General features: G+C 40.7%; 1 protein-coding gene across 9 annotated transcripts in view; it reads left to right on the top strand.

Moving 5' to 3' along the window:
* Positions 1-16,363, top strand: part of HECTD4 (HECT domain E3 ubiquitin protein ligase 4) — a 231,704-nt gene that overhangs the window by 58,105 nt on the left and 157,236 nt on the right. For all 9 annotated transcript variants that reach the window (XM_032240131.1, XM_032240112.1, XM_032240155.1 and 6 more), the window contains exon 2: positions 14,395-14,912. In XM_032240131.1, coding sequence (XP_032096022.1) covers positions 14,395-14,912 — 518 coding nt within the window. The remainder of the gene's footprint in view (positions 1-14,394; positions 14,913-16,363) is intronic.

Raw genomic sequence — 16,363 nt, 5'->3', positions numbered from 1 at the left:
TGGGGTAGGGTGGGGGTGTGTGATGAAAATGTTCAGAAATGTTAATGTATTATATTAAAGTTCATTGAATTGTATTTTAGGTGGATGAATTTTATGGTATGTGAATTATGTTACAATAAACCTTTAATAAATATTGTTATTTTTTTAAATAAAAGGACTCCCTAAAGTCACCTAAGGAACTTGCTTAAATGCGGATTCCAAGTCAATATCCTAGACTGCTGGAAAAATCTTTAGAAATGGATTCCAGGAATTTTTTTTTTTTTTTTAAAGACAGAGGAGTCTCACTCTGTCGCCCAGGCTGGAGTGCAGTGGCTTGATCTTGGCTCACTGCAACCTCCACCTCCTAGGCTCAAGCAATTGATTCTCCTGCTTCAGCCTCCCCAGTGGCTGGGATTATAGGCTCATGCCACCAGGACTGGCTAATTTTTGTCTTTTTAGTAGAGACACGGTTTCACCATATTGGCCAGGCTGGTCTCAAACTCCTGACCTCAGTTGATCTGCTTGCTTCAGCCTTCCAAAGTGCTGGGATTATAGGCATGAGCCACTGTGCCCAGCCTCAGGAATCTTTATATAAAGTAAGCACATCCAGGGATTTTGATGCACACTGTTTGAGTGACATATTATCAAAGTTCTTTATTATGCTGTGTGCGTACCAGTAACTTCCTATTTCTGCTTCTGGTGTGATAGAGAATAGGTCTTCCTCTTCCACATGACAGCCCTTCAGTCTTAGGAAGACAGCTCCCCCTTTCTACCCATCACTTTTGTAGGCCTCGTGTCCCCAGTTCCTTAACCATTTCTCATGTGACATGATTTCCAGATTAGTCAAATCATTCTCTTCAGGACACACTCTAGTGTCTTAATGACTTCCTAAAATGAGGTACTCAGAACTGAACAAGTTATTCCAGTTAAAGTTTGACCATTGCAGAACATAAATGGGATTATTGCTTCTCTTGTCCCTGACACTGGAATTCTACCCATGCATTTTAAGATTACATTAGCCTTTTTAAAACAGTGTTGGCTCAAGTGAAGCTTGTGTTTAATTCAAACCTTGTTTACGCCACCCCTGGCACTCCCCACTTTTATCTACTCAGGTCTCTGTTGTATGATAATCAGGAAAAATTCCCTTTCTTGTCAGTGATCTAGTCTGAAACATGAAAATAGTATCTATTTCTTTTTTTCTTTTTTCTTTTCTTGAGACGAAGTCTCGCTCTGTCACCAGGCTGGAGTGCAGTGGCATAATCTTGGCTCACTGCAGCCTCTGCCTCCTGGGTTTAAGCAATTTTTCTGCCTCAACCTCCCAAGTAGCTAGGACTACAGGCGCCTGCCACCATGTCCAGCTAATTTTTGTATTTTTTAGTAGAGACAGGGTTTCACCATGTTGATCAGGATGGTCTTAAGCTCTTGACCTCATGATCCACCCACCTCCCAAAGTGCTGGGATTACAGGTGTGAGCCACCGTGCCTGACCGGAAATAGTATGTTTAATGTCATAACAATTGTTTAGGAGTTTCAGCTTTTTCAGAGCATTGCCTGTACATTATCTCCTTAGATTTTAACAACTGTGTAAAGGGAGGTGCTACCCTCATTTTATAGATGCTGAAATACAGCCTCAGAGAGTTGAAGTAAAATGCCTAAAGGGAGGGAGAGTTATTTGTAGAGTCTGGCATAGAAGCTAGTTCCCCCAACTCAGTGGTTTGAAATCTTGACTGCACATTGCATTCACCTGTGGGGTTTAAAAACTGATGCTGGACTGGGTGTGGTGGCTCATGCCTATAATCTCAGCACTTTGGGAGGCTGAGGCAGGAGGATTACCTCAGGTCAGGAGTTCGAGACCAGCTTGGCCAACATGGTAAAACCCTGTCTCTACTAAAATTACAAAAAATAGCTGGGCATGATGGCATGTGCCTGTAATCCCAGCTACTAGGGAACTGAGGCCTGAGAATCTCTTGAACTGGGGAGGCGGCAGTGGCAGTGAGCTGAGATCTCGCCACTGCACTCCAGCCTGGGTGACAGAGCGAGACTCAAAACAAAACAAAAACCGATGCCTAGGCCCCATCCTCAGATATTCTAAGGTAACCAGATCAGGGTGGGACCAACTCACTAGTCTTATTTAAAAGCTGTTAAAGCAATTCTAATATTCAGTCAGGGATGAGAACAGCTGCCCTAAATCATAGTCTGATGGCCCCTCCTCCTCACCACATGTATTTTCTTCATCTAATTAAAAGGTTCTTATGTGGAAGAGAGAGGATTATTTTTCATCATTCTAGAAGGCAAAAGTAAAATTAGTGCAAGTGGGAGAGGATTACTCAGATGTACAGTTGAAACCAGGTGTAAGTCCTAAGAGGATTATTCTTGGAATTTATTTATCTTCTCATTCATTAATTTATCAAACATTTGGGCTGGGCGCAGTGGCTCAGGCCTGTAATCCCAGCACTTTGGGAGGCCGAGGCGGGCAGATCATGAGGTCAAGAGTTCAAGACCATCCTGACCAACATGGTGAAACCCCGTCTCTACTACAAATACAAAAATTAGCCAGGCGTGGTGGCGCATGCCTGTAATCCCAGCTACTCAGGAGGCTGAAGCAGGAGAATTGCTTGAACCTGGGAGGTAGAGGTTGCAGTGAGCCATGATTGCACTACTGCACTCCAGCCTGGGTGACAGAGTGAAACTCTGTCTTAAAAAATAAAAATAATGGCCGGCCATGGTGGCTCACACCTGTAATCCCAGCACTGGGAGGCCGAGGCAGGCGGATTACCTGAGGTCCGGAGTTTTAGACCAACCTGACAAACATGGAGAAACCCCATCTCTACTAAAAATACAAAAAATTAACTGGGTGTGGTGGCACATGCCTGTAATCCCAGCTACTCAGGAGGCTGAGGTAGAATTGCTTGAACTCAGGAAGCGGAGGTTGCGATGAGCCGAGATTGGACTACTGCACTCCAGCCTGGGCAACAAGAGTGAAACTCTGTCTCATAGTAATAATAATAGTAATAATAATAATTTATTTAACATTTATGTGCCAGACACTGTGCTTAGCTCTGGGGACACAAATATGAGACACGGTCTCCCCCTTTTGGGGCTCACAGTTGAAAGGGAAGACAAACTGTAAATAAACATCATAGTGGAGTGTGGTGTTACACATATTGTAGCTGTATAATTTTCTTTTTTAATTTGTTAAAGTTTTGTATTAAAAATTGTCAACAGTGATTTTCTTACCATATTTATGCTAGCATTTGGTGAATATGTTGCACTATATTAGTCTTTAAGTATATAATTAAAGCAACTAACTGATAAAGTTAGTCTGCAGAAATATCTTCTTTCTCTAAATACTCCTACTAATAAAATGTACAATAGTATTCAAACCATTTTGAGGAGTCCAAGTGGGAGAGGGTTACTCTGATGTACAGTGGAAACCAGGTGTAAGTCCTAAGAGGATTATTCTTGGAATTTATTTACCTTTAATAAATAAAGATAGTCCCACGTCTTTCTTTTTGTTTTGCTTTGTTTTGTTTTAGACTTTTTTTTCTGTCGCCCAGGCTGGAGTGCAGTGGTGCGATCTCAGCTCACTGCAACTTCCCACCACAACCTCTGCTTCTCAGGTTCAAGCGATTCTCCTGCCTCGCCTCCCAAGTAGCTGGGATTATGGGTGCATGCCACCAAGCCCAGCTAATTTTTGGATTTTTAGTATAGATGGGGTTTCACTGTGTTGGCCAGGCTGGTCTGGAACTCTTAACCTCAGGTGATCTGCCCACTTCAGCCTCCCAAAGTGCTGGGATAACAGGTGTGAGCCACTGCACCCGGCTAGTCCTATGTCTTTCTCCAGATTTTTGGTTTTTAAAAAATATTTTTATTTAAAAAAAATAGAGATCAGATCACGCTATGTTGCCCAGGCTTATCTCAAACTCCTGGGCTCAAGCCTTCGATCCTCCCACCTAGGCCTTCCCAAGTATTGGGATTACAGGCGTGTAATGTCCAAATTCTATTACGTTAATTACTAATCATAAGTATATCATCTATATTGATTTTTTCAAGATTTTATGTTGATGAAAATATGATCTTGTAATATGGAGAACATTTTAGATACAGATTTGATGCTTCAGATCAACTTTTTTTTTTTTTTTTTTTTTTTTTTTTATAAAATTGAGACAGAGTCTTGCTCTGTCACCAGGCACCAGGCTAGAGTGCAGTGGCATAGTCTCAGCTCACTGCAACCTCTGCCTCCTGGGCTCAAGCAATTCTCTTGCCTTAGCCTCCCAAGTAGCTGGGACTACAGGTGCACGCCACAACGCCACAACAGCTAATTTTTGTATTTTTAGTAGAGACGGGGTTTCACCATGTTGGCCAGGATGGTCTCGATCTCTTGACCTCGTGATCCGCCTGCCCCAGCCTCCCAAAGTGCTGGGATTACAGGCGTGAGCCACCGTACCTGGCCCAGAGCAACTTTCAAAAGCCGCTCTGTATATCACTCACTACGCTTCCTTTATAGATACGATTTATTAAAAGCAAATCAATAGGCCAGGTGTGGTGGCTCATGCCTGTAATTCCAGCACTTTGGGATGCTGAGGTGGGCGGATCTCTTCAGGCCAGAAATTCAAGACCAGCCTGGCCATCATGGCGAAACCCTGTCTCTACTAAAAATACAGAAATTAGCCTAATATGGTGTTGCACATCTGTAATCCCAGCTACTTGGGAGGCTGAGGCACAAGAATCACTGCACTCCAGCCTGGGCAACAGAGCGAGACTCTGTCTCAACAACAACAAAAAAACCCCAAAACAAATCAATACATTCTTGTTAAAATAGCTAAAACACTTTTCCTTATAATTTGTAGCTGACCTTCTGATAAGAAGTATATATACAGTACTGTGAAAACTCAGAGAAACTATTTTGCAAACGGGAATAGAAAGAGAGGAAATCAGTGTTTCTCAAAGTAGGTCTCGATGGAGCCAAGCTGCATTTTGAAAAGTGGGATTTACACTGAGTTGGGTAGGCATTCAGGCAACAAGAGCACAGAGATGGAAGAATAGAACCCTGGTCATAGGGACAGGACAAAAGATCAGAACTGGGCAGGGGCCAGGACAAGATGCAACTTTCATGGTAAAGGATTTTGAACAGCAATTTCTTACGTGTCGGAGTCCTCACAATTCTAACAATCCTGCTGTCACCAGCAGTTATATGAATATCTGGGAAAGTTACCATATGTTGGAGAAAGTTTTGCAGGACTTAGCCAAAACTGAAAAATCTAGCAAGAAGTCAGAGTCCATTCCAGTTTTGGTAACCAGTTAGAGGCTGAAACTTACAAATTAAAGTGTGGAATTTAATATTGTGGTTATCAGTTAGGTTTAAGACCCTTTTTTTACAAATAGGAGATGTTGAAAGTGAGTTTGAATAAACACATATTTCCAAGTTGGATAAGGTAAAGCAGCTTCGGAGTCTAATTTAATTGACAATAGGTCCACCCTGGATTTAGGCTTTCTTAAGAGAGAATTCCACCCTCCCATCACAATTCACTTACTTGGCTTGCATGAGATCTTTCACGTCTTCATTGATTGCAACATGCAGTTCAATTTGGCTATGATTACTGTCTTCATTATGTGAAAAATGGTAGGAAAAAATCTGTAGAAGGGTTTAAGTATCTATCCTAACATTCAAAAGGGTTTCACTATTCTGCTTTTACTTAAAAGTTTTGTATTGGCAGGGCATGGTGGCTCATACCTGTAATCCCAGCACTTTGGGAGGCTGAGGCAGGAGGATCGCTTGAGCCCAGGAGTTTGAGATCAGCCTGGACAACATGGCGAAACATCATCTCTAAAAAAAAATTAAAAATTAGCCAGGCATGGTGATGTGCACCTGTAGTCCCAGCTACCCAGGAGACTGAGGTGGGAGGATCGTTTGAGCTGGGTGGTGAAGCAGTAAGCCGAGATTGCACCACTGCACTCCAGCTTGGACAACAGAGCAAGACCCTGTCTCAAAAAAAAAAAAAAAAAAGTTTTGTATTGAGTTGTAAGTCTAGCCAGTTGATCTCCTTTGAAATAATCCAAGTATAAAATTCCTTTTATGATGACAGGTTCATATAATGAATTGAATTGGTTAATGTCCCATACTGGGGAGTATAGTAATATAATTCATTTGCTTACAGCCTCAGTGACCCTGAATTTTAAACATCATTTCCTTTTGGAAATTGAAAGGTTTTATTGTTCATTGATAGTAGTTCCCAATATCTGCAGGGTCTTTCCCTTTTACCACTCTGTCTTCCTTCCTAACCAGGAACATAATTAGCTCTACATCATTTGAAATTAACTGCTGCCAAAGTATAACAGATGGGACTAGTGAACTGATGTAAGGAAAGCATTTCCTGTGGTACTTGTGTCACCATTTGTTTGCCTACCAGTTATTTAAGGATATCATTTGTGGGTGAAAAATTATCAGCTCTAGTTATGACTGCTTTTCTTTATCTTTTGAAACTCAGACGTTCTTACTAAGCATAAATGATGTAACTTATCATCAGTCTGGTTTTTTTTAAGAGAAAAAATAACACCCATGTTTCTATTATCACAAGCACTAATTTCAAAATTTAACAAGCGTGTTTTACAGAGTCCTAACTAGAGGGCATATGCAATTTTTATACTGCTTTTTGTTGGGGTTTTAAATATTTTTTATTTAATGTAATAAAAGTGAATATTCTATTTTGATATGTTATAATTTAATTAAATACTTCCTTTTTTTTTTTTTCTTCTCTGAGACAGAGTCTTGCTCTGTAGCCCAGGCTGGAATGCAGTAGCTGGATCTCGGCTCACAGCAACCTCTACTTCCCGGGTTCCAGCAGTTCTTTGCCTCAGCCTCCTGAGTAACTGGGATTACAGGCATGTGCCACCATACCCAGCTAATTTTTGTATTCTTAGTAGAGGCAGGGTTTCACCATGTGGCCAGGCTGGTCTCAAACTCTTGACCTTGTTAATCTCCCTGCCTTGGCATCCCAAAGTGCTGGGATTACAAGCGTGAGCCACTGCACCTGGCCAACACTTCCTTTTTATACAGTGAGATTGCTTCCCACCTTAACCACTATAATAAATAATACTGCAATGAATATCTGTGTGTATTTCTTATCTAGAATATTGCTTTAGGACAAATTCTTAGAAATATAATTTCTAGGCTGGGCGCAGTGGCTCACACCTGTAATCCCACCACTTTGGAAGGCTGAGGTAGGCTGATCATAAGGTCAGGAGATCGAGACCATCCTGGTGAACACAGTGAAATCCTGTCTCTACTAAAAATATAAAAAATTAGCTGGGCATGGTGGCATGCGCCTGTAGTCCCAGGTACTCAGGAGGCTGAGGCAGGGGAATCACTTGAATCTGGGAGGTGGAGGTTGCAGTGAGCTGAGATGGCACCACTGCATTCTAGCCTGGGTGACAGAGTGAGACACTGTCTCAAAAAAAAAAAAAAAAAAAAAGAAATGTAATTTCTGTTTCTTTCAGAAGTATGCTCAAATACGTAAGAGAAGATAATTTTACTTCTTACTTGACCCTTTTCAAGAATTATCTCTCTGCTATTCTGAACAGCAAAGTAGATGGAAGTTGATGTTTACCATTACAGGATTATAGTAGTTTATGCTAATGATTAGTCTAGTTAATGTCCTTATGTGTATATATAATATTCTCTACCACTTCGAAAGTGTCTATAAGGTATCGTCACCCCTATACTTACTTGAAATAGAGGTTGGCATTTCACATTTTACATCATGGCTGGCTGGTATGTATTCTACAGTATTTCCCCAGAAAAAAAAAGGAAATAAATTAGTAAATTGGCTAAAATGATCGGCTCCTCTGTTTTTTTTTTTTTTTTTTTTTTTAAGAGACAGGATCTCACTTTGTCATTCAGGTTGGAGTTCAGTGGTGCAATCATAACTCACTGCAGACTTGAATTCCTGGGCTCAAGCAGTCCTCCTGCCTCAGTCTCTTAGGTAGCTGGGATTATAGGTGCATGCCACTACACCCAGCTAATTATTTTTCATTTTGTAGAAACTTGGTCTTGCCATGTTGCTCAGGCAGGTCTCAAACTCCTGGCCTCAAGTGATCCTTCCCCCAAGCCTCCCAAAGTGTTAGAATTACAGGTGTGAGCCATCAAACCTGGCCTGATCCTCTGTTCTATCAAATATTGTCGTCTTGTTTAAAGCCAGATATGGCCAGCAAAGAATATTTTACCCACATTCTGTTAGACAGAATGACCGTTGTCTTAGTTTAAAAACACTTACATTGGCCAGGTGCGGTGGCTCGTGCCTGCAATCCCATCACTTTAGGAGGCCGAGGCAGGAGGATTGCTTGAGCCCAGGAGTTTGAGGCTAGCTTGGGCAACATAGGAAGACCCTATCTCTACAAAAATTTAAAAATTAGCCGGGTGTGGTGGTGCAGGCCTGTGGTCCCAGCTCCTTGAGAGACTCAGGCTGCAGTGAGCCATGATCATGCCACTGCACTCCAGCAGCCTGGCTGACAGAGCAAGGCTGCTGGAGTCAGCCTGTCTCAAAAGAAAAAAAACAACAACTGCAACAAAACATATGTTATGCATGATTAAAAAAAATACATTAAGTCTGTGAGTTACTTTGGCAGTCAATCCCTTAATTAGGGTAATGTTAGCATTATCACCAAAGTACAGTTAGTACTTCTGATTAAGAACGACAGGGATCTTCCCTTTTCCTTAAATAGCTTTCCACTTTTTAAAAGAGAAAACTATTAAATTTCTAATGACATTTTGGTCAAGAGCAGTGGTTTTATGTGAGGATCTGAGACAAGTCATTTAATATTCATAAGTACCAGAATAGATGTGCCATAGCTGACTTAAAAAAAACCCAAAGGTATGATGTCTTTATAAAATGATTTTAGGCCATGACCTTCAAACTTAAGAATTCTAAAAAAACAGCAGCATAGCAGACAGTTCTGAGTTTTCATAAGGGGCCACTGAAATGGATAATGCTGAGTAGCCTAATGGATTTCTGCAAGCATAGTGTGCTTTAGATACTGCTAAATCAATAAACACAACAGTCATTTAAGTGTGTGTGTTATATAATATTTACTTAATTATAACTCAAATTCTTTCAGAGTACTTGTCTTTTAAATGGAATGCTAAATATAATTGGAGTACTTGTAAAAATAGAATGGTCAGAAAAATGCACAGTATATTATGTCATTTTTCTAAGCTATATTAATATTTGGAGTTAGCTACAGATTCTGTTATACCACATCATTTTATGTACCATGAAATGTCATATTTCAGAAGTACTCATGTTTGATAATAAAAATAAATAGCCCTGTGTTTTATGTTACTGAGTTGTTAATCATTTGAGTTCAATAAGACTGTATTGGATTTTTTTAGTCGTTGTTTCATATAAGAAAGTAGATGATTGATGTACCATAAATAAAAATGTATGTTCAGTACATAGGTAGGTATTTTATATACAGTAGTTGGATTGGGTGGAAGAAATAGCAATCGATACTGAAAAGCTTTTTTAAAGTGCCAAAAATTATTATTTGTTTAGATGTTTATAACTGGGAAGATGATCAGATTTAAAATTTTTCGGTTTTTCACATCATTGAAAAGTATTTCAGTAATCTTTATTGATTGTAATAGTGGCAGCTGGTTACTGATTTTTTTGGGGGATAGCACTTAAAAAAATCAAAATAGCATGACTTTCTTGAGTGTGATAACAGCTTCAAGGCAGGTGGTTGCCTTTGAAATGTGATCATTTTTTAAGGAACTTGAGTTATTTTATCTGCGTCCATCTGAAAAATAATCAAAAAGATAATATGTATTTGGTGAATCTAAATAAACAGGCGGAGGAATACAGTTTTATGTGACTTGATGGTGAAGGACATTTAATCAATCATTATTTGCTTGATCTGGTTGTACTAAAAACTAAGTAAGTGGCTGGGCGCAGTGGCTCACTCCTTAATCTTAACACTTTGGGAGGCTGAGGCAGGCAGATTGCTTGAGCCCCAGAGTTCAAGATCAGCCTGGGAAACATAGGGAGACTCCCATCTCTACAAAAAATACAAAGAATTAGCAGCATAGTGGCACGTGCCTCTAGTCCCAGCTACTCAGGAGGCTGAGGTGGGATGATCCAACACCTGAGCCTGGGAAGGTAGAGACTGCAGTGAGCTGAGATCGTACCGCTGCACTCCAGCCTGGGTGAATGAGACCTGTCTTGAAAAAAACAAAACAAAACAAAAACTCATTAAAAAATCTCTTATTTTTATTTTTAATAATATTATTTTCTATATATCTTTACCCAGTGATATCTAGTTGAATACAACTATAGTCCATCTGGAATTTTTTTCTTTTATTTAATCTTTAAAATTATACAGTCAAATTGGCCTTTTCTGGGAGGTGTGTAGTTCTATGAATCTTAACGTGTTATCAATTCATGTAACCACTACCACAACTGGGAACAATTCCTTCACCACCACCACTGTCCCCCACCCCACCTCCACTAAACTCCCTCATACTATCCCTGTGTAGTCAGACCCTACCCTTATCCCTAAACCTCAGTAACCATTGATCTATTCTCCATTACCATAGTTTTCTATTTTCCAGAATATCATAGAAATGAAATCATACAGAACATAACTCTTGAAAATTGGCTTCTTTCTCTCAACAAAATGCCATTAGATTCATTGAAGTAGTTTCTTTCTTTGTTTCTTTCTTTTTTTGAGATGGAGTTTTGCTCTTGTTGCCCAGGCTGAAGTGCAGTGGTGCAATCTCAGCTCACAGCAACCTCTGCCCCCCGGATTCAAGCGATTCCCCTGCCTCAGCCTCCTAAGTAGCTGGGATTACAGGCATGTACCACCACGCCCGGCTAATTTTGTATTTTTAGTAGAGACAGGGTTTCTCCATATTGGTCAGGCTGGTCTTGAACTCCTGATCTCAGGTGATCTGTCTGCCTTGGCCTCCCAAAGTGCTGGGAAACAGGCGTGAGCCACCACGTCCAGCCTCAATAGTTTCTTTCTTTGCTAAGTTGTTGGTTGAAATTTTATGACATCCTGATATTACATCAGATCTGATAGGATGGTGAATTTTTTTTTAAACTATGAACATTTTTCATATTAGTTAACTGAGATACTTATAGTTAACTTTTTGAATTGGAATTTGTTATTTTGTTTCCTCAGTATTTTCAGTTTTATTATAAAAGTGCATACCCAATAAAGATTAAGTCATTTCTTAACTCTACCTGCATTCACTACTTGCTCTTTTTATTTATTTTATTTTATTTATTTTTAGAGGCAGGGTCTCGCTCTGTTGACCAGGTTGGTCTTGAATTCCTGGCCTCAAGTGATCCTCCCACCTCATCCTCCTTAAGTGCTGGAATACCAGGCACGTCCAGATAACACTTGCTCTTGAGCAGCTTTCTTTGCTTTTACCATCTTGACAAGTTCCTTGCATCTTTTCATGCAGTCTATCTTTTTCCTGCCAGGTACCACTTGTGCTATTTTCTGTCATCTTTCAGGTGTGTTGTCTAGGTATGTTTTCAAAGCTTGTTCAAAAAACTTCTGTTTGTTGTCCAAGGGGTGAAGTGGGTACATGGACCTTCAGATCATTCTGAAGGTGTTTCATTGTCTGCTTGAGGCAATGTTCTTTTTAAAGTTTATCAAAAGCCTTTTTTTGTTTGTCTTTCTAATGAGGGTCCAATTTTTGGAGGCTCTTTGCTTTGCCAGTAACACCTTTGGTGGTTGTCTTGACATCAGTAGAAGAATGTATGTTGATGTAATTAGCAATAACTTCCCATCTTGAATTCGTTCCAGCAGGGAAGAGATGCATAGCTTTAACTTGTAACTGCACATTGTCTTCTTACCTGTTGTTACTGCCATTCCCATCTCTGCCAGTTTATTTCTCTGCATTCTTAGATGCTTGTCACATACAAGCCCTAGCTTCCTGTTTCTCCTTTGTAATTTGTTCATTTATTTCTTCTTTTTTTCCATGCCAGCGATTCCTACTTCTTTTGTAAATGATATGTTTCATTAAAGTATTGGAAGCTTTCTAGTTCACACTGATTACAAAGTTTTTCTACTTCTTCCATCATTTCTTTTTTTTTTTCTTTCTTTTTTGAGACAGGGTCTCCCCCTGTCCCTCAGGCTAGAGTGCACTGGTGCCATCATAAATCACTGCAGCCTTGAACTCCTGATGACCTCAGGCAGGCCTTCCACCTCAGCCTCCCAAAGTTCTAGCATTACTGGCATGAGCCACCACACCTGGCCTTCTGTCATTTAACCCACCCTTCCTCATTGTTGGAAAAGTGATTTCAGATGTTGCATGAGTGTCCAAGTTTTTGCCTTTTTTTTTTTTTTTTTAAAGCAGAAGTCTTGCTATGCTGCTCAGGCTGGAGTGCAGTGGCTATTCACAGGTACGATCATAGCCACTACAGACCCAAACTCCTGGGCTCCAGCAGTCCTTCTGTCTCCACCTTCCAAGTAGCTGAGAGTATAGGCATATGTCACCAACCCAGCTTGCCATTCTTTTGGAATGTTTTTTGTTTTTTTTTCTGGATGTCTTTTTCTTTCTTTGCCAATAATACTTGTTGTCTAATTATTAGTTCTTTCTCCTGTGCTAATTGAGCAGCTTCTAATTCAGATTGTCTGTGTTTTTCTTTAGCTTCTTGCTCCTTTCGTTTTGCTTTTGTGTTGTTTTTAAATTGTGAACTTTTTTTCAGTTCAATGATTTGCATATGTAGCTAAGCAAGGCAATTACAGTGTTTGCATTACTCTGGAACTTCCTGTTATTTTATTGGGCTAAAATATAACAACTTTCTAAAGGCAAAATTTGAGATAGCAGAAAGTATTTTTCCAGTTTGTAAGGGAAATAAATTACACTATGACTTTCTTGATGTCAGTGCCAAAGACCTGGCAGAATTTTCTTGGTTTTTGTTCCAAATCTCTTCCCACACTGACTTTCTGTTCTGCTGTGAACCAGGCACCTCTATTGTCTGATAATCTGTTTCAGTCTGCTTGCTCCTAGAGTGCCCTCCTTTGTTGATTATAGTAGTCTGTTCATTTTGACCTAGTCAAATTTATGTGCATGAACTCTTTGCATTGTAAGTTTAGTTTGAATCTTGAGATTTAGTTTGATCTTGAGAGCTGGTTCCTTTCTTAGTTGAAAGAAGATATATAATGGTTTTATTATCCCCAGCTGCTGAAAATTTAGAGGCCTCCTAATAATTGTATGTTTTGGCAAGAAAACAATCTAATATGAATTGGATAAATCTATACCATGTCACAAATTAAAATAATGGGTTAACACTATTAAGAATGGGGTATGCAGCCAGGCATGGTGGCTCACGCCTGTAATCCTAGCACTTTGGGAGGCTGAGGTAGGCAGATCACCTGAGGTCGGGAGTTTAAGACCAGCCTGGCCAGCATGACAAAACTTCGTCTCTACTAAAAATACAAAAATTAGCTGAGTGTGGTGGCATGCCCTTGTAATCCCAGGTACTAGGGAGGCTGAGGCAGGAGAATCACCCTAACATGGGAGGTGGAGGTTGCAGTGAGCTTAGATTGCGCTACTGCACTCCAGCCTGGCTGATGGAGCAACACTCCATCTCAAGAAAAGAATGAGGTATGTTTCAAAACCAAAGAACCATAAAAAATCCATCATTTATTCGTAGATGTATTAGGTTTTGAAGAACAAAGATAAAACTTGGTTCCATTTTTAATAGTACTCTACTTGGTAATAGGAGTTAGAAACTTAACATTTATAACTCAAGATCATTTAGTAAAGGTCTATACTTCAATTTTCTTTCTTTATTTTGTAGTATTATCTTTTGAGACAGGGTCTTGCTCTGTCACCCAGGTTGTACTGCAGTAGCACCATCATGGCTCACTGTAGCCTCTACTTCCCAGATTTTAGCACTCTTCCCACCTCAGCCCCCCAAGTAACCATGATGATAGATGTGCACCACCAAGCCTGGGTATTTTTTGTATTTTTGGTAGAGACAGGGTTTTGCCACATTGCTCAGGCTGGTTTCCAACTGCTACGCTCAAGCTATTTGCCCACCTCAGCCTCTCAAAGTGCTGGGATTATAGACGTGAACCATCCACTTGGCCTTATATTTCAATTTTCTAAAATAAATTCTGGAGTTAATTTCTGACTTTCACACCTAACTATATTCTTTTATGATTTGGGCTCTTTCAATTAAGTCTAATCCCAACTTTAGTAGACGCATTAACAGAAAAGCCAAAGGGGGAACAACTCTATCAGCAACGAGCTGGTGGTACAGTATACGTTTTCCATTTGATTTTAATTAAAACAATTTTTGGCATGGTCTGTTTTGGGATATCATTAAACATATTTGCTTCCTTAGATGACTTTGGTGAAAGTAGTATTTACCCACTTCTCCACTGTCTTTTTCCTTAGATTTTAACCTTTGAGACCAAGAACCCGTCGGAATTAGCAGAACGTTTGCGCTCCGTTTGTGGGAATCAGAGCAATGCCTATGCCCGCCTGCTGGAATACCGCCTGAATGCCTTGCGAGGACTGTGGAATGCCCAGCGCCAGCTAGCCTTGGAAGAACAGCATGAAAGGGAAAGTTCAGGTGATGAGGAAACTTTGGCCCTGCTCAAACGCCAGGGCTTATTGCAGCAACCTGAGCAAGCACCTTTTACATCAAGGATGGGGCTCCTGCTGGTCTTCCCCCTTATTCAGTCCCAGAGTAGAACAGACCCCTCTCTCTGTAACATAACTGCTGAGGTGCTATTGAACTGCCTTCGTGACTGCCAGCCTTTGAGCTTGACCAAGGAGCCTGCTGACTGTCTCAATGGAATTGAAACTTTGCTGTGCTCTTGGCTAGAGGAGACTTCTGACACAGGCCGACACATCCCACATAAGCAAAAAGAAAATGCTGCTGCTGCCCTGGTGGCTTTGGCTTGTGCCAGGTAAGGAAAATCGAATGTACCACTTGGTGACCTTGTGACTACTGCCACCTGGTTTGGGTGAATGAAGAAGCAGCCAAATGTATTTGATAGAAGTCTTAACATTCAGAAGTCCTTCTTTGTTTTCAATATTGAATTTCACAGCCTTGACAGTGCATAAGATGCTTTCACCAAACTTGGCACCAGGTGCCTGAGCTGGAACCCAAGTTCACATTTTCTGTTTCTGGTATACCGTGATAACAGCTTAAACAGCAGAAAATGGAGAATCAACCCTTGCCATATCTAATCATCCCTTAGATGGTTAGTGTTTTACATCAAGTAGTTAGCCAAGGATGTTATGTCTGTTTCTCCTAGGAGGATGGTCAGAAATTTGTAGAGCTATTAATTTTTCATGCTTGTCTATAAAGAGTACATCAGCAAGCTAGTGGGCTATTCTTCTCCCGGACTCAGTCACAAAACTGGTCACAAATTGTATTTTTGGACCCAATACTTGTTTTCATCAGTTTAATTGGAGGGTTTCTTGGTCTATTTCTAGATTTAATAGTAGTACGCATGGCCGGGCACGGTGGCTCACGCTTGTAATCCCAGCACTTTGGGAGCCCGAGTTGGGCAGATAACTTGAGTTAAGGAGTTCTAGACTGTCCTGGCCAACACAGTGAAACCCTGTTCCTACAAAAATACAAAAATTAGCCAGGCATAGTGGCAGGTGCCTGTAGTCTCAGCTTCTCAGGAGTCTGAGGCAGTTGAATTGCTTAAACCCGGAAGGCAGAGGTTGCAGTGAGCCGAAATGGTGCCATTGTACTCTAGCCTGGGCAACAGATGGAGACTCCATCTCAAAAAAAAAAAAGGTAGTATGCTGTTCTTCATGTATAAGTTGATTTTATCAACCCACCGTCAATAGAAAATATGCTTGGAGTTGCTTTTCCTTTCCTTTCTTTTCTTTTTCTTTTTATTGAGACAGAGTCTCACTCTGTCACCCAGGCTAGAGTACAGTGGCATGATCTCAGCTTACTGTAACCTCCACCTCCTGGATTCAAGCCATTCTTCTGCCTCAGCCTCCCAAGTAGCTGGGATTACAGGTGCCCAAACCATGCCCAGCTATTTATTTATTTATCTGTTTTGAGACTGAGTCTCACTCTGTTGCCCAGGTTAGAATGCAGTGGTGTGATCTCAGCTTACTCCGGCCTCTGCCTCCCAGGTTCAAGGGATTCTTCTGCCTCAGCCTCCTGACTAACTGGGATTACACGTGTGTTCCACCAAACCTGGCTAATTTTTTGTGTTTTTTAGTAGAAACGGGGTTTCACTGTGTTAGCCAGGATGGTCTCGATCTCCTGACCTTGTGATTCACCTGCCTTGGCTTCCCAAAGTGCTTAGATTACAGGTGTGCATCACCATGTCCAGCAAGTTTTTTTTTATTTTTAGTAGAGATGGGGTTTCACCATGTTGGCCAGACT

This window comes from Sapajus apella, unplaced genomic scaffold (assembly GCF_009761245.1).
Source record: "Sapajus apella isolate SASKATOON/1434 unplaced genomic scaffold, GSC_monkey_1.0 scaffold2, whole genome shotgun sequence".
Taxonomy (NCBI): domain Eukaryota; kingdom Metazoa; phylum Chordata; class Mammalia; order Primates; family Cebidae; genus Sapajus; species Sapajus apella.
This window is presented reverse-complemented; position numbering and strand designations above follow the sequence as displayed.